Source organism: Astyanax mexicanus, chromosome 15 (genome assembly GCF_023375975.1).
Source record: "Astyanax mexicanus isolate ESR-SI-001 chromosome 15, AstMex3_surface, whole genome shotgun sequence".
Lineage (NCBI taxonomy): Eukaryota > Metazoa > Chordata > Actinopteri > Characiformes > Acestrorhamphidae > Astyanax > Astyanax mexicanus.
The window spans coordinates 27,438,329-27,457,679 of record NC_064422.1 but is presented as its reverse complement, the minus strand read 5'-3'; the positions used below and the strand labels follow the sequence as shown (position 1 = coordinate 27,457,679).

Below are 19,351 nucleotides of genomic sequence, written 5' to 3'. Positions count from 1 at the left end.
CACTTGAAACCTTACCCCTATTTAAATGAGATTAAATGTACTCCGGTTCCTATTATATTTTTTTCTTTCACAGAAGCTCCTCTATGATTTTATTTATGTCCATATCAGCCATATTCAGTCTGTTTTTCTCTTCAAAAAATTCAGGCTGAATTAATTGCCGTTTATCACTGAACTCAGAGGTGATCTTATCATTTGAGTCCCATTCGTATTCACACTTTGTTTTTCCAGGCATCACTTTGCGTGGAAACTGTGTATTTAGTCTGTATTTGGCAACGTGTATCCGAGAGCATCTAGTAGATAGTCAACACTTTCCAAATCATGAAAAAAAAAACAGAGTTTAAAGAGTTTGTTTCACCCACAAATTCTCTTGCAGTCCAGATATAAGAATTTTACTGCGAAGGAGACATTCGCAGAAATTTCTATTTTAGACATCTACTGATAAACTTCTCCAATAAAAATAAGACTGTATTCATTAAAAAAAACATGGTTTTGTTGCAGTGTGATACATAGCATAGTTAAAAATAAAATGTGTTGCATTTGGTCGACTTATGACGTGTGTGCATGAGGGAAAGCCCTGCTACAACAGCAGCTGAAATAGACTACAATGTTAAGTTAACTGGCTAGCAATGTTAAAACATTCACATTTTTGGACATAGAATAACCTACAACATAGAATAACACAAAGTGTTACTGTCACAAAACAGCATTCTTATGATGCAAAATGACCATAAAGTGTTACCTGAGGGGACAGCTTGGGAAAACACACATATGGCCATCATGCTCATGACAAGGCTACGTCAAGCACTGAAGTTTCCGACATTGTGCAGACAGTTAAAAGTCCACACTTTCATGTTTGTACCAAAAATATGTATAATAGGCATTACCACCCATAGTGGACATCCATGTGGTTTACATTCAATGCAGGAGGCTCCACTCACATATCCCACAGGTCAGTGTAGCATTCTTTAGCAAATATAGGACATGGCAATAGTCATGTGACACGATACAAGTTTCTCTCTGCTAACCATGAGTAAGTGAATGAGTCACAATTTTAGTTAATGAAGTATCCAGAAAAACAACATCAGTCTTTGGAACCAGTGTGGCTTTAAACACTCATACACTAACAACACACTCTAACTGCAGGTATTTTTTTTTTTTTTTATAAAACAGTTTGAGTCATACGCTCAACTATGAGGATGAGGTTGAGTTGGAGTTTCATCAGATAGTCAAAGCTCCTGCTGGAAAACTGCTACAGAGATTACAGAATCTATAAGATCACATAGATAAACATTACTAAACTTCTTCAAAACAAAGTTAGCTGGCTATGGCTGTTACTATGACGGCAGTGTGTTCTGCAGCGTGTTCTGCAGCTGATGTCAGTTCAACCAAAGTCTCATCCAACAGATGTGTTCACTCAGTACAAGTCTGCCCCAGTCATGCTGCTGCTGTGTGTTTCTGTGTGGGGTGGGATGTGGGAGTGTGCTGCCGGATTCCAGCTGCTGTTGCTGCTGTATGTTGGGTTTTGTGTGTGTGTGTGTGTGTGTGTCTGTGTCTGTGTCTGTGTGTTTCTGGTTTGCTTACGGTAACAGACGTCTCACGCTCCTGCCGTCTTGGTGAAGTTGACACAAGGCTCTGGAGGAGGACAGAACAGACACCACATCACCAGAAATCCCCTCCACCATACAATCTTTCTGCAAAATATTTTTTTCCCCTCAACTTCATTTGTGTGCATTTACAGCTCTGGAAAAAAATAAGAGACCACTTAGAAATGACACGTTTCTTTGATTTTACCAAATTGAAAACCTCTGGAATATAATCAAGAGGAAGATGGATGATCACAAAACATCATACCAAGCTGAACTGCTTGAATTTTGGTGGAGGAGAACATACCAAGATGCATGAAAACTGTGATTAAATCTTTTTTGTTATTTCAGCCATTTCTCATTTTCTACAAATAAATGCTCTAAATGACAATATTTTATTTGGCATTTGGGAGAAATGTTGTCTGTAGTTTAGAGAATGTTAATTTTACTCAAACATATATATATAAATAGCAATTTTCTTTCCAGAGCTGTTTATTTACTAGGGTCACACAAACATTTCTTTTCACCATCTTTATGATCAACTAACAATTTTTTTCCCCTGATTAGACGATTAATCTAAAGACTTATTTCTTGGGGCTCTATATTGGCAAGAACTTGGCGATACAATATGTATCAATGGTGATGTGATTCATAAATTGATATAAATTTCAATATTGTAAGCAAAGCAATATATTGCATTTTTTTATTTTTGCATTTAATTTGAGAGAAACTGTCATAGTACTGTATAAAAAACTAAATTTCATATTTATAAACAGTGAGATCTGTCGCTGTCTGACACCTTTTTCATCATATTTATATTTAAACCAATAATTAAAAATCAAAATATTGTGATACTTTTTTGATATTTTTATATTGTCTGTAATTATCGTAATTGTATGGGCATTATTTTGCAACACATTGAACCTCAGTGTTAAAAGGTACCCTCTGTGTTATACTATAGCAACCCTCTTCCTGAAAGTTTTGGTTAAAATATTGTTTAAAACTTTAAGTAATTTCACTTAATATGATAATATGTAATTAAAGTAGTCACTGGAACATGTTACATTAGCGTAGTGCAAGCTTCCTCGTGGGAGAATGACTGCATCTCAAACCACACATTTCTCTACTTCTCATATTCTTACATTCTCGCATTTCTGTGGTGCACTATTAATAATTTTAACATTATTTAGGACAGTAGCAGTGTCTGTTTTTGTTACTGTGCCTTTAAGACCTGAATGAGTGAGGCTGCTGTAGGATGAATTACAGTCATTTGTATCTTGGCAGTGTTTTATATAGTTGTTGGCGTTATTCAGGTCTTGTTGTCAGTGCTGTCATGGTTGCTGTGGAGGGGGTGGCTGTGGAACGAGGTGTTAAAAGAGGCGTGCTGTGAAGTTGCTACGATAGCAAAATTGTCATTTCCATCTTGAGGTAATCAGGAGTAAAGGGACATGAGGGAAGGGAAGATTTGCTAAAAACTGCTTTACTCTTCTCTTCTGTCTCTTTAAAGCATTCTGCAAACAGCAGTTCAGAGACAGAACAGCACAGATTTATAAGCTGTCCACGGTTGCTATGCTAATGCTAAACAAAGACTGTGTGGGAGGGCAGGGCAGGCAGTTCATTCTTTCGTAAATAATTCTGCTTTATCTAGTGTTTAAGTTAGCTATTTTTGTGGCCAAGTATTAAATGTACACTACAATAGTTAGTTTAGTTAGACACCTGGGCAGTTGTAAATGTTGTGTTTTTTCTAGAATATTTAGTTGATTTTATTCAAGTTTAAATGTATCGTGCAATGTATGTATTGTATTCGACTCAAAAGTGAACAGGCTTCCTTTTCATATTATGGCACTACTTTGTGGAATTCTCTTTCTGTATGGCAATTTGAAGACTCTTGACAATCTTGGCATATTTAAGAGAAGGCTTAAAACATACTTGTTTAGCTGTGCTTTTAAATCATTAGATTTTATGTTTGTAGTCTTATTGTATTTAAATATTTTATTACTTATGTTTTTCTTTAAACAATTAAACCTTTTCTTTTCTTTTGCACTTTGTCTTGGTAATCAGATTTCTTTTGTAAAGATGTTGAACTGAACTTAATAAAAATAATGAAAGCCAGGTTTGATGTACTCAGCCTCTGTGCTATTATCAGTTGTTATCACTTTGTGGATCAGTCATACCTGTTGATCTAGGCTAGGCTTCCTCTGGACACTGTGGGACTGCTCCGTCTGATGCAACGGGCTACTGCTGCCATGAAATCCGTTCACTGTAAAGACAAGAGGGGGACAGTGCGGTGGGAGACAGTCAGTTAAAGTATTAAGAAGGATCTCTGAAACTAGATCCAGATGTAATCCAACCTCAGTGACATATCACGGGCATGTTCACAGGCAAAACAAATTGCAGTTAGATAGAAAATGTTGATGAACATCTCGCATTTCCTCAGCAGTCATATGAGCACATTCCTCAAACTGAATCTGTACATTGGATATCTAGGAAATGACGACTTTCAGAAGAACCACAGCGGCAAAAAAAAGCAAGCTGACAAACCAAAAGACGTGTTCTAGGAGGCACTTCCCAGTTTTTTTTTTTCGAGCCATGGCATTTTTTCTTCTCCAACATGTTCACAGCACCTCCCCTGGTAGAGTCTAATTTTAATCTCCTTGCCCGTATTTATAGAGCTGAAAGAAAAGAGCGCGTTCTGATCGGCTGCGCTTGATAACACGCTGCTCTATTCTATTCCAAAGCAGGGCGGGCAAGCCCAAATGCCACCGCAACATGAGCTTTATTTAAACTTTAAAACCTCTAAAGAGAACAATGTACACAGTGAATAATTCAGCTCGGTATAATTAACTGGAAATGGGAGAAAGACGTTTGATCAAACAGAATCATTTCAACAGACGCAGTCACAATGCTCCACAAGCTCACAGAGCATTTGCTCCAGCTCTCATTGTTTTTACTCTGTCGGCTGCTTGGCCGAGGCCCAAGTGTAGTGCAGAGGAGGCAGTTCACCTCGTGACCTCCTGTGTGCTCCTCCTGCAGGTCATTAAATTCAACAAATACACACTCACGGGTGTTGAAGCCCCTTGTGAGATGGATCTCTGAGTCGAGATGCCCTCATCCTGAACACATTCGCAGTTTCCTTCCTCCATTTATAAGCGATGACACTGATCTCTCTCTGGCTGCTCCTTAATTGCATTTGTTTTTTAACGCAGCAGTTTCGACATTCTGAATCATTTGTAAATCCCATTATCTCTTCACTGCATCAAGGGAAAGGTCTCTCTCTGTCCTTGTCTGCTAAGTGCCCTCGTATGAGAGAGCACACTAGTGCAAAGGTAAGCTAGCAAAAACCCCTTGTGGCACCTTTATGACAACAGTAGGTTTAATAAGTCCTTATTAAATTAAAAAATACTGCTTTCATCTTTTATTATAGCCATTTTAGCCAGTATAAACAGTTTAACTGAAGACACCAATGCTGACTACTTTTTTCTGTAAGATTAATACACATTTATTATGAGCAAAAAGTATTTAGCTCTGGAAAATAAGGGACCATTTAAAAATGATGAGTTTCTTAAATTGAAAACCTCTGAAATATATAATTAAGAGGAAGATGGATGCTCACAAGCCACCAAACCAGAAGTGGCATAAAGTTATCCAAAAGCAGTGAGTAAGACTGGTGAAGGAGAACACGTCAAGATATGAAAACTGTAATTAAAAACCAGGGTTAATGTAAACAGCTGTTGGAGATATTGAGTTTGGCAACTTACACATGTTCAGGGTCTACAGGCCTAGCTGCAAAATATGTGGGCAGATGTGCTGCAGGATGCCATATTTAACCCGTACGCCTCCATAAACAACCGTAGCTCATATTTTACCCAGGTCTGAGGCAGGCCAACAGGGTACCAGAATAAAGTTTCGTTCTAGTGAGCACAGTAACTTAATATAGCTAAAGTTATTGTGTAACATATCTGCTCTTACCTGATTTATTTTCACTCTTATATCATTATTTATTTATTTATTTATTTATATTAAAGTTATTTAGCAGTACAGTAGCAGTCCTCTTACTTATGTAAGGAATGTCAGTACTTCAGTCTTTCCACCTCTCAGTGAAACTGGAGTGTGTGTGCAGGTGGCTGAAAAATGGGAGTGTGAATGGGAAGATTATGTGAAAGGACTCCCCTAAGAAGACTGATAAGAAACAGAGGAGGAAGATTATTTCAGCCATATTGAAAGCTGAATGCTTAATTCCTATAAGAAAGATGAAAATTGAGACCTGAAATAAAAAAAAACTTTAATATTTAGTTTATCCTGACACTGATGTTCCTTTTGATGTTAAAAGAGGCATGTATGGCATCTGTTGGTGGTCTAAAAAAAAACCTTTAGCTCACAGTTCATATTTGAGAACATTCATGTAACACCAGTGGTCTACAGGGACACAGGGTGTGGATAAGTGTGTGTGTATGTGTGTGAGATGGGGTTGATGAGTATTAAGGAAGGATGGGCGACAGTTTTTTTAATTAATATTTCATCCAGCCCATAAAATAAAAATAATTAGATATTTATATTCTTGTTTATAATTTTTATAGATCAAACTTTTACATATGGGTCAAAATTTTATTTAAAATGTGCCTTTCAGACATTTCCCACTGAATAAACACATTGTTACAAATATAGTTTAATATTACTTTTTTTTTCTATGTGAAGGGGTGGCTTTCTGCCATGTCCACAGTGCTGTCTGAATAAGGTAATTGATTCTTTTAAGAGGTTAAATGACACAATTTGTATTTTAGTTTTAAGTTTTTAAGATATTATGTAATAATTTAAGTCTCTAAATTATTCATTTAGTATTTTTAATAAAAATATCAAGCAAACATGGCCTAGAATACATTGTACATCTTGTTGACGGCTCACAGGGTGGACAAATACATACAAGTGAAAATAAAATGATTAAGTTAGAAAAATATATATGTAGTCTGAAATTGTATAAATATAATATAAATATATAAAAATAGAAGTAATTTATTTTTCAAGTGCAAGAAAGAACAGTGTTTAAATAATGACACATGAAAATAAATGCATTGCAAAATTATAAAAATTACATTTAGTTTCTGGGATTGCAACAGATGTTACACTGCACAGGCTGAGACTTGACTAGTGCTGTTGTTCAGGTTGTTGATATCTTGGTAATCTGGACTGCAAGGGATGCGCACACACCACACAAGTGGCTCCAGTGTTCCAAACCACAGATAAAATTAAAACACAGGAAATCTGTAATCAGAGGACCTCTGTGGAATACACTGCACCCTGTAGTGAAGATAGGGAGACTCCAGCCCACAGAGTACTGCAAAGTGAATGCTTTCCATTCCCTTCAGATTACCCTTCAATCTAGGGCAGTTCTTGCGACACTGGCCTTCACAACACTGAAGTAAAAGTATGCAACATGCAAACATTCCTAATTCAATAACAGTACAGTATGTAGCAATACACACAATCTTTGTAGGTTTTGTTCTTTCAGCAAGAACACCCAAATTACAAAATCCAGGACTGAAGAACCTGGAGTTGAGAATGGGGGGCACAGTTTACTAAGATAAGAGATAAATATGCCACGTAACAGGTATTGATGACATAATTCTGCATTAGTGTATAAGTGGCCACTCTCTCAGCAGCAGAGAAAATGTTAGCTCTTACAGCCTTCAACATTGAGGCCAGGCTGCTGTACCACAATATACAGCTCGGGAAAAAATAAAAGACCACTTAAAAATTATGATTTTACCAAGTTAAAAACTATATAAGAATATAATCAAGAGAAAGAAGGATGTTCACAGCCATCAAACCAGGAGTGGCATAAAGTTATCCAAAAGCAGTGTGTAAGACTGGTGGAGGAGATCATGCCAAGATGCATGAAAACTGTGATTAAAAACCAGGGTTATTCTACCAAATATTGATTTTTTAAACTTTATGAATTTGAACTTTTTTTGCATTATTTGAGGTCTGAAAGCTATGCATCGTTTTTGTTATTTTCTGCAAATAAATTCTCTAAATGACAATATTCTTATTTGGAATTCAGGAGAAATGTTGTCTGTTTATAGAATAAAACAACAATGTTCATTTTACTCAAATATATACCTATAAAAAGCAAAATCAGATGATTCAACACCTGAAGTGGTCTCCTCCTTTTTTCCACTGCTGTATATTTTGTAATATATTATATATTAAAAAATATATTACAGATCAACACATATATGCCAAATATGGCAAAAAGTTGAATTTACACAAATTAACTGAGTATGTATCCCAACTATTTATTAATTAAATAAGTAGGCCAGTAAGATTTTACAGTTTATTGGAATTGTAACCCTACAAAAAAAAGACTACATTTTATATGATGTTTATCCAGGCAGATGTAGTCTTCCTTTATAGATTATTCCCTAATATTTATCATTTAAAATCCCAAAACAACAATATCAAATGGACTGATTAATCTTAATTGATATTGGTTAATATCTGTGTACACAAGGCCGATAGTTAATGAATGCCTTCAGGCATCGCTCTGGGCAGCTCTGTGAGTTTTACTGCTGTGGAGCACCTTTAAAAACAGCAGTGGAGCTGAGTAGAGCAGAAAACGGTTTTACTTTAGTCAGAACTTCAGTCACAATACCAGTAAGCAAATTAATCTGACTGGCATTTGTAATGAGCACTGAAACTAATATGTTGAGCATTGTTCTTCTCTCTGAAGCTTCAGTAGCTTCTCACACAGCCAGCTCTGAGCTGACTAGCGTTAGCTACTTTACCTCAGCTTAGCTAACTCAGCTAAAGAAACAGCGGCTGGAGGAACTTTACAGAAACTCCTGTTTTTACTGAAACTCTAAATCAGTGTCTGTGCTGCTGAATAACTAGAAAATAAACAAAGGTAACCAAACAATTAAAACAACCTCAATCCCTGTTTCCCTATTAGTAAACAGCATTAGCATTTATATTAGCTAGCTAGCTACATTTTGTGCTTGTTTCACAAACACAACACTACTGGCATACCTTTAAGGTATTATTATTGGGGGTTGTCAACATCAGGATGCTGTGGAGTAATATTGTATGGTAACATTACTGTAAATTAAACAGTTTAGTATTATTACGATATATTTAACTAGCTAAATCATGAAAGACAACCTATTTAATTGGGGTGGTTAGTGTTGGCAATTGCAATGCATAGGTTAGATGCGAATGCTATATATAACATTAACTGTAAATGGCAAATTCAGTACTTCAGTTTGTAAAAAATGATTATGGGATTATTGCTCACATTTTTATTTTATTATTTATTTTTACAGAGGTTCAAGAGAATCAAGAGGATGCGGTGGACGCCATCTTAAGGAATAGGTCAACTGGACTGTTTGCACTGGGAAAAAATAGGAGTCTCTCTATTATCATACTCATGTCACCGATTGACTGAAGGTAAGATTATTTTATTATTGATTTATTTGCCAGTATTTTATCAACATTTCGAGTTTTATTTTAAATGAACTGTAAAAGAAATTATGTTGCCTCTCCAAACTTTAAAGTGTCTCAGAAATATTCAACGTGTAAAACATTGGATAAAAATATAGTCCATTCAGAGCTAAAAATTTTCAACAGCCCTAAATATTGGCTTTTCATGTCTGCTCTCTAAATATTGGGATCGGCCAATAAAAAATAGATATAGGAATAGCCCCACAAATTCTGCTTTGCTTATTTCCTGATAAATAAGTTAATGCTACAAATCTCTAATATTGTGCAGCCTTATTTGTGTCTTAACTGTTTTGAGTTTAACCCATATCTAAGTGGTATGTAAATCATGTATCTTGGCTGCATACACATCATCTTTATGAATTTCAATAAGCTCCAGCCATACCCCTCCATGATGCAACCTCTTTTAATTTGTGAATCAATGAATGAATAGATGGGTGTTGGACTAATGAATGCTACGACTCAAGTCACTGGGGAACTAAAGTCTATAACACAGAGAAAGCACTTGGTTAGTAAAGCAGTCTTACCCGCAGGTAAAGAGTTCTTGTGTCGCAGTGATGTTTTGGGGGTCCCAGGGACACTGGATGGTCTCTCCCATGTTGTTTCTGGAACAGAAGGCAACGTCACAACATTACCAGTGAATTACATCATCTGAACAGTGCTGTGTGATGGGCCTGGAATGATAAGCTACTGCAGATGCAGTGAGAGCACTCTGAATTATATAAAGCCTAATAAAAGTGGTGTACACAACATAAACTAAAGGGCATGTGGTGCATTGTTTAATACGAGAGGGTCTACTTCAAGTCCAGCATACACTGTGTGGACAAACGCATATGGATACCTGCTTATTCACTCTTTAAAAGGGTTAAAAAAAGAGTTTATCCAGCATTTGTTGGAATAACCGTCTCTGTTGTTCAGAAAAGGCTTTTTTTTTGTATTCAGCAACAAGAGCGTTAGTGAGGTCAGGATGATGGATGATCACCACCTCTACCCCTCTTTCTCATCATCCTCAGTTCATCCCAAACATATTGAAAAGAGCACCATCTTTCCAGAAAACCCAGTTTCACTGCTCCACAGCTCAGTGTTGGGGGTTTTATACAACTCTAGCCCATGCCTAATATATTGCACATATTTTAAATCATATACAATTAGATTTTAGAGCAGTAAACTCACAAATAACTCACAAATACTTAGAGGGACATTATAGAGTGAAGTGAGATTTTAAAACCGTTTGAACATAAAATAAATTTAATTGTATATATATATATATATATATATATATATATATATATATATATATATATATATATATATATATATATATACAGCTCAGACCACTTCAGTTGCTGAAATAGTTTCTCTGATTTTGTATGTATATGTTTATGTTTGAGTAAAATGAACATTGTGGTTTTATTCTTTAAACCACAGACAACATTTCTCCCAAATTCCAAATAGAAATATTGTCATTTAGAGCATTTGTTTGCAAAAATGAGAAATGGAAATGAAATCTTTAAATAATCCAAAGAAAACAAGTTAATCTTATAACATTCAAAAATCAATATTTGATGGAATAACCCTAGTATTTAATCACAATTGTTATGCATCTTGGCATGTTTTTTTCTCCACCAGTCTTACACACTGCTTTTGGATAACTTTAGGCCACTCCTGGTGCAAAATGCAAGCAGTTTATCTTGGTTTGATGGATTGTGATCATCCATCCTTCTTTTGATTATATTCAAGAGGTTTTCAATTTGGTAAAATTAAAAAAACGCATAATTTTTAAGTGTTTTTTAATTTTTTTCCAGAACTGTATATATATATATATATATATATATATATATATATATATATATATATATATATATATATATATATATATATATATATCAGAATACAGGATCCTAACCTCAGTAATTTTGGCCAAACCATCACTCATTAGTTTCTGCCATCTACCATTAATTAGGCCCAATTGGACAGACCTGCACTAAGAGCTAGCCATAATAAATAATAATAATATAATAATATAATAATAAATCTAAGATTGTCTGAGCTGGCCAAAAAAAACCCCTGGCCATCAGTTTCCTCTGAAACATAATACAGGAGTGATAAAGCTGGAATAAATGAATAGCAGGACTTCAGCAGAGCTGATAGCATTATCTCCATGGCTCTGTTTCACTTTCTTCCATGTGCCTACGTGTCATATTTCCAGATAGTCTCGAACTGAAGCCACTTTTATGCAGGCCTTTATGTTATTTTTCTCTGCAAACCTTAAGCTCAGATGTCTCTCTGAGCTTCCCAGAGAAGCAAGCACATCCCGCGCCATCAGTTCAGCTCCAGTGACACTCATGGAGAAGAGATTTGGCAGCAAGAGATCAAGATCCTTTCAAAAGTGATCTACAGTGTCATCAAAGGCCATTCATTACTGGGCTCTTCCTCTCCGGATCTTTCAGTAAGTTTCTAATGAGGCAATCAATAGTATGAAAGAAATTGACTGAACTGGTGACGATAATTCAATTGCACTCGGTCTTCCATAGCAGAGGAGATACGTCTACTTATAAATGTCAATAAGGTTACGTAACTGTAATTAGCATGTCACTGATGTGCTTCTGATTAGGTTTATTCTATTTTCTAACTCAGAACCGGTCCTCCTCATCATCCCTCCTCCTCTGTCACTCTCTGGCGTCTGACGTGAATATGGATGGGCCATTTTATTTACTGTGGGTAGTGAGTATTCATCCTCATAAAGGCTAGGCGTATCAACGTGAAAGATGAAAGCCTACGCAGAAGCCATCAGTGTCTTTGGATATGTAATGAAAGACAAAAAAAAGAAGAGTCTGTGGATCTTTTACGAAGCTTCAACTCTGAAGCTGGAACAGTTGGTTACCAGGCAACAAGCACCTGAGCGAACATATTAGTCTAATTATCGCAATCAGACCGACGTCAGCACCAGGACGGCGTGGCCGAGTTGTCGCGTCCTCGCTATTGTCCCACTTTGTGTTTACTAGAGATTGATTTTATTTTGTGTGAAAACACATCACAGATATCATGTGCGTCTGATCTGTAATGAATATGAGGACTGCCGCCCCGTAAGTAATGAATATTGGCCTAGTTACGTCTCATGAAGTCCATCTTTTATTTATCACCATCTGTAATGGCATCCGCCGCGCTGCCTGCTGCTCCTGCATGACAATTTGTGCAAAGTCAAGCCATTACAAACTTTCATTTTTCACTGATTGCCAGCAGTTTCACCACCTAACATCTGCAATAAAAAGCACTGCATTGATTTTGAGTTTCTAATAATTCTCCTCTGTACTCGTCCTGCACCTACGTAATTTCGGTGTCTGCGCTCGCAGCGAGCCGCAGTCTTCTGCTCTGCCGTGTGCTGTCACTTGCTCTGACATTTTCTGATGTTTAAAGGATCAAAGGCACTGCCTACACATTCAAGTGCCCTAGAAGACACATTTCTTCACCATGTTTCTTTAATGTTGCTCTGCCAGGGAGATTCACTCATTCCTAATGGTACTCTAGGGCTGGTGACTGGCATTGTTTTGGGGCATTCTTGTCAAACTTTTCCATTCTAGTTCAATCTTTCTCTGATTCTTCATTCACATACACATCAACTTTTAGTTGGATTTCTGAAGAACTTCTCATTTATACCATTTTACAAAGCAGAATTATGTTAAAATCGGTATTTCTTGTTTCTGGGCCCCTTTTCAGACTGGAAGTGTAATTCATGCTTTGAGTCACCACTCAAAGAAGAGCATTTTTAGACCAGCTGAGAGATACAGAAAGTGAACATTGAAAGTAAATGAAGAACACAGTCTGACATGGTAGAGTAACGGTACAGATTTTACACAAAAAGGACTCCCAAAGGCTCTTCCAAGCTCTCTCTCCATCTATGTTTTTCCAAAGGTGCATAGTGCAGATAGTGTTTTTCAAAAAAACCTTGTAGCTACAATATTTTAAAAGGAGAATCCTTTTTAACTTTTAATGAAAGTAAATATAAAACAGATTTTATCCCAAGTCATTCTCCAGCCCTTTTATTGGTCCATTGATCATGCAGTTTTGACACAGTATTTAAATGACAGATTCAAATGATGTCAAAAGTTCAAAATTACAAAAAAATCAATGCACAAGATGTTTACAGAACAGTAACTGTCAAGCCCTGTAATGATAAATAATAACATTGATTTATGATACAATATGTGAACATGACCTCAACATTTTACTTCTTTCTTTTAGGATATTTAAACATATTTCATCTTCCAATTCAAATATCACAATATGGTTGTTAATTAAGGGCACTATTTTTGCTATCATCACCTAATTCCCATAGTTAATCATGGGTGTGTTTGGGTGTAACATGCCATGAACCAATCAGCGTGTCACTTGCCATTCCCTTAAAGAGCCAGATGTACATTGAATTTGTTTGCTATTTCATGGGCGCAGTTACCTGGACGTGTCCAACACTTCTCAGCAGAGAAAACTGATCTGCTTATTCATGTTTGTACAGGCTGTTTATTGTTTATGTAAAAGTTTGCATAGCTGCCATCAGGCATGTGCTATGGGTTTGTGCACTGCTAACAATGAATGTCTGACTGTTTACATCTGTCTAGGTTGTATTCAGTCAGTGGCGCACCTGTGTTTTCTATTGCCATGATTGCAATACACCAGAATTTACCTGAACACACCTCTCTTCCAGATCACCACGCCTCCCTGTTACTATTGAAACAATGCAGGTGTAACATATGAAAATAAAATTTAATAATAGACTGTTGGAGGGGTGTAAGATAGCAATGAACATAGCAACATGTGCAGTGTGTAAGATAGGGTCAATGCTCTTTAAAAGTTTTTTTTTGTATTTTCCAGTATTAAATTATTGTTTTTAATACAATACATCTACGAATATGCTATACCAAGAATAGAACTGACAGACTAGTCAGTGCATCGCAATGCATCTTTCTGGAAAAAGGACCAAATTCTCCATGTAAAAACTACAGCAATTGGTTAGAATTAAAGTGTTGGTTTTCTTGACGGGGATTAAGCCTAGACCCGCCTACATTTTAAATTAAATAGAGAATCTCCTTTTGAAACAGTTTTAATGGATCATTTTCAGCAATCACTGAATCTTCAAGGCAAAATGAATGGATATTATTGCCCAGCCAGCAGCATTGAGAAGAGTTTAGTTAGTGTGAAACTATTTTACAGTGGAACACGAAAGCATACCTGAAACTGGCTATTTTAAACTATTAGGGAAACGCACACATTAAGTAACTTAACTACAGTGTTTTTTATTTATTTCACAGTCAGATATTTAACTCAATATAGTAATTAAAAAGTCACAACTAAACTAAGTAAATCAGTCCAGAATGTTGCATTATGTAAACTGTTACTAAAACTAAAGTAAAACTTCAGTAGTAATTAGCTGCACATCTTAACTAAACTGTGTGACTGTATTATTTATACAAACACAAAGACTGGACTGGACTGGGGCAAAATAGCCTGAGCAGGACAAACCTAGTTTAAACATACTACAAGCTTAAGCTTGACTTCACTACAGCTAAACTGAAGCCATTCTATGCTTCAACTGTAAACAGGGCTGAAAAGGGTTTCTTGACTCATAATGATGGAGGAACTCCTTTGTTGCTAGTCAGTACTATAAGTACAAGAACCTACAAAATATTAGCCACCAATCCATATAATCCTTTGATTGGGCAAAGAACAATTCTAACATTCAACCATGGTTTCTATATTGAACAACTATTTGTATCAAAATAACTGGAAATAGAATTCATGAGTCTAGTAAATTTACTATAGGCAGATTTTAGCATAAAAACATAAAGTAAATTGCCTTTATGCAAAAAAAATAAACCAACAAGATTCTTAATGAATTTTTATCCTGAGGACCTTTAAAAACCACCTACTGAAGAGATGTTTTGAGAACTACAAATTGCTGCTTTACAGCATTTCTCCAAAATACGCTTTTGTCATGTTTGCAATACAGTGTACTGTATTGTACAATATTACAAATTGTAACGTCACCAGGAGCGGAGTAACAAGGCCAGTCTATAGTCATGTTGTGAAAGTTTATTTAGAAAAGGAGACCACTAGATAAGTAGTGGTTCTTTTATGAAATGGTGGCTCAACAGTGGAGACCCTTATCCACCATCCAAACTCCAAAAGACGAAATAGCAAACAAATATAACAAAATCACACACATATAACCCCCATGAACAACACAAAACCCTTTAATAACTGCAAACAAAGATGAAGGGTACCATAAAGGATGCTGGGAGCTCACCATACTCAGCAGCACTGCCACTATATCGCATATAAAAATACCCAAATAACCTACATTAGCCACTCCATGGGCAATAAGAATTTGGTCCCAGAGTTGTATGTTACTGTACTTGGCTGAGCATAGGTGGATCAGGCAGACCAGCATGGCAAAGTCACTGAAACCACAACGTTGCTGCACAGAACAGGAAGGAAACCACACATACCCCCCCCCCCTCCCCAAACACACACCCACCCTCACACACACATATGCATCAGACTCACCATGTCACCATGGCAATCAAACAACACAACACCATAATCAGAGACATCTTTGCTAAACTGACAAGAGTCCTTTTTTAATACCACAAGAAAGTTCTTCAGAACACAAACACAGACTATCCGGGCTAGATCACCCTGCAGTAAGCAGCTTCAGGGAGGTTTGCTGAATGGTGTCGTAATGCGAAAACCAAACCCAATCAAAGATCTCTTAAGACGCTTTTGGAGCAGCTCAGACTAAACAGACCGGGCGATTTATAGTAGGTGCATTCCGTACGGTGAGTCAGTGTGAAGGATTAGAGTAAGTGACTGGTCAGGGCTTTCATATGTTTTCTTGTTTTCACATTAGCAGCTCCACCAAGCACGCTGGAATTAGCTTTAAAAGGAGCAGCTGCTCTTATTACTGGCAGATGTGAAGGTGGAGTATGGGCTGTTTTTAGCTGTCAGGACCACTGAAACCAGTGCCAGGTCGCAGTAACAGGAACCAAAAAGTCTTTAACTTTCAGAAGCTGAGTGCTACTGGAGCGGGAGGCGTTCATTACTGGGAGTCCTGAGTCATAAGAGCCAGTCCATAAATCCTCATGAGCTGTTATTACAGCAACTATTTATGGTAGCTACATAGGCTCATTTTTGTCCTACTGATGTTTCATAGTTACCAAACTCTTCATGCTATATTTTTTTACCCAGTGCGGCCCAAAAAAACGCATTAATATCCATTATGTCATGTTTAAACACACCGTCTTGCCTCGATTCGGAGAAGAATGACTCCAAACTAAATGTACAGAAGAAATGTCCAGGAGAAGAGACAAAAATTAAATTATAGCCCCTGTAATTGTGTTCCTCAGGCCAGATCCTCATTCAGTCATCTGGAGAAAGCACAGATGGATGTCTTTTGGGTGGACAGGAACAGTACAGACTACAGAGAGAGAGAGTACACAGTGCAGTGCACTGAGGACTAGCTTTGGCTAGACACAGTGATAATTGTTTAGGGACAATGTGAGGAAAACAGGCGTCATCTTCAGCGAGCCTCTGATCCACTAAGACTACGCCGTACCAGCCAATTATGCTGGCACTGCACTGCATGCTGGGCAAGAGGGTCGGTTCTTGCGTTTTTATTGTTTATCTTCTGAATCGTGTCTCTGAATTAGGCACAAATCAGAAAGTGTTAGGACAGTATGGACGATACTGCCATTTACTTTGACTCTTACTTCACTGTAGAAAGTAGGAATCCAAGATATTTAATGTAAACACTGCACAGTTTGTGTGGGTCATTCTCTAGTCCTGTATCAGTGGTCACGTGATGCTTCCCACAGGATGCTGTTGGCTGGAGATTTGTGGTTGGTGGACTATTTTGAATCCAACAGTGACAATAAGGTGTTTAAAAACTCCAGACTACAATCATTACAGTAATTATAACTACAAAGTGCTCCTATATGGTCCATGCAGCTGATATAATGTGAAAACAAGGAGGTGGTTTTAATATTCTGATATGAATGTATATAATATCCCTAAAAATGGTTATTTAGAATATATAAAACAATTACAACCACTGAGATGCTTAAAATAATAGATTTCTTCACACTCGTGTTCTGTGTAGCTAAATAAAGTTCCACTAAATCCAAAAACTCTTTGTCAGTACTATATGCAGCTCTGGAAAACGTTAAGAGACCACTTCAGTTTCTGAATCAGTTTCTCTGATTTTGCTATTTATATGTATATGTTTGAGTAAAATGAACAACATTTCTCCCAAATTCCAAAAATTGTCATTTAGAGCATTTATTTGCAGAAAATGCGAAATAGCTGAAATAACAAAAAAGATGCTTTTAAGAGTTTTAAGAGTTCAGAAATCAATATTTGGTAGAATAACCCTGGTTTTTAATCACTGTTTTGATGCATTTTGGCATGTTCTCCTCCACCAGTCTTACACGCTGCTTTTGGATAACTTTATGCCACTCCTGGTGCAAAAATGTAAGCAGTTCCGTTCAATTTGGTTTGATGGCTTGTGATCATCCATCTTCCTCTTGATTATATTTCAGAGGTTTTCAGTTTAGTAAAATCAAAGAAACTCATCATTTTTAAGTGGTCTAATTTTTTTTCACAGAGCTGTAGAACCCTGTGTGTTTAGAATGTACTGATTGTGACACAGATTGAGTGCCAGGACATTTTCTATTTCTAAATGTGTGCAGTGGTAAAATATTTCGTTTCTTGTGTTTGCTCACCGTTGCTTAGCGTGTTGACATAGTATCTCCGTCCTTGTGGTGACATGTAGCTCTTCCAGTCTTTGGGCAGGGGGCTTTGGCAAGGCTCTTCACCAGGCAACACACTCATGGACACAGACTTCTGTATTAACAGAAATGAGAGAGGCATGTTTACAGAGATTTGGTCTTGTTTTGGGTTGTTTTGCAATCGTAAAAATACAAAACTGAATATAGAATTTGAATTGTTTATTCAATTCTGATTTGTTATGGAAACATAAGACATCAGAAACTACATCACATGAAAATATGTGACTTTTCAGAATGTCACAAGCACATCACTTATGTTGCAAGACTGCATAACACTGAAAAAAAACAGCCTGGAATTTCCTTAATGTAGCGACCTTTTGTGTGGATTTGGACTCTGCCCACCTCTCTCTATTTTAGCTGTGGTCGTGGGCAATGCTGTTCTGAAGCTGAGCTCATAGAGGTTTTCCCATCCATAATTTACTCCAGTTGTGAATGCTGAAAATGTCTGAGGAATGCCAGAAGACTTTGCTCGTCTCCAAAACAGTAAATTACACACTTAGCATCTATACAGAGAACTGTACGTGATGAGGTCTGGGATATGCTGCACACTAGGCTGTAGAAGTGATATCAGAGTATCATTTTACCATATCAGAATCTTCTACCTTCTACATTACTTTATTTTCAGTAAAGTGTAAAGAAACCACAACGACACAGAGGTCAAAGTAATGGTGGCTTAAACCCAAGTCCTTAAAGTTCCTATTGAACAGTAGTAGCACATGAATCCATCAGTTCAGTTTTTTAAGTAAATAAGATAATTTCTGTTGATAAGGCATTTCTGATTTTGAGTTCTGTTTAAGCTTTGCACCTGTACATGCTAATTAATCAGTATAATAAATACAGTTATTAATAGTTCCTTCAGATAAAGAGGTTATCTTACATTTTAACTGGAGCAACTCCACTGTATGGTTTTCTTCTTGTATAGACTAGGGCTGCACAATATATCGTTTAAGCATCGATAGCGCAACATACACATGTGCTATAGACCCATCGCAGAAAGTGCAATATATTGTGCCAAGTCAATTTTAAAATGTTACATTTTTAAAAACGTTTTTGCTGCTTAATACAAATAAAAAATCACACTGTTCTCATTTTATGTGCCAATATCTAATAAATTATTAATTTTATCTACGTAATCCCATTTCTTAGAATCCAATCATTGATACACAGATTGCATTATTAATAACTTGTTGCATTATTGATTGTTGCAAAATTTGGTAAAATTACTGTATTTTTTAATATCGCAATATATATATATATATATATATATATATATATATATTGTAGAACAACATAACATTACAATGTAATTTTTCAAAATATCGTGCAACCCTGTTGGAGTAACATCACTAATACTTTGCTTATGGTAACGAGGTTCCCTTATACTCGTTTTCTCAGTCATGTCTACACAGCAGGTAAAAGTGGTCCAAAACTGATTTT

At 36.5% G+C, this 19,351-nt stretch overlaps 1 protein-coding gene across 1 annotated transcript in view; it reads right to left on the bottom strand.

Annotated features, from left to right (window-relative positions):
• Nucleotides 1-19,351, bottom strand: part of gas7b (growth arrest-specific 7b) — a 63,854-nt gene that overhangs the window by 30,829 nt on the left and 13,674 nt on the right. The window contains exons 2-5 of the mRNA XM_049464287.1: nt 17,849-17,969; nt 9,602-9,679; nt 3,758-3,843; nt 1,582-1,632 (exon numbers count right to left, since the gene is read on the bottom strand). Of these exons, the coding sequence (XP_049320244.1) occupies nt 1,582-1,632; nt 3,758-3,843; nt 9,602-9,679; nt 17,849-17,969 (336 nt within the window). The remainder of the gene's footprint in view (nt 1-1,581; nt 1,633-3,757; nt 3,844-9,601; nt 9,680-17,848; nt 17,970-19,351) is intronic.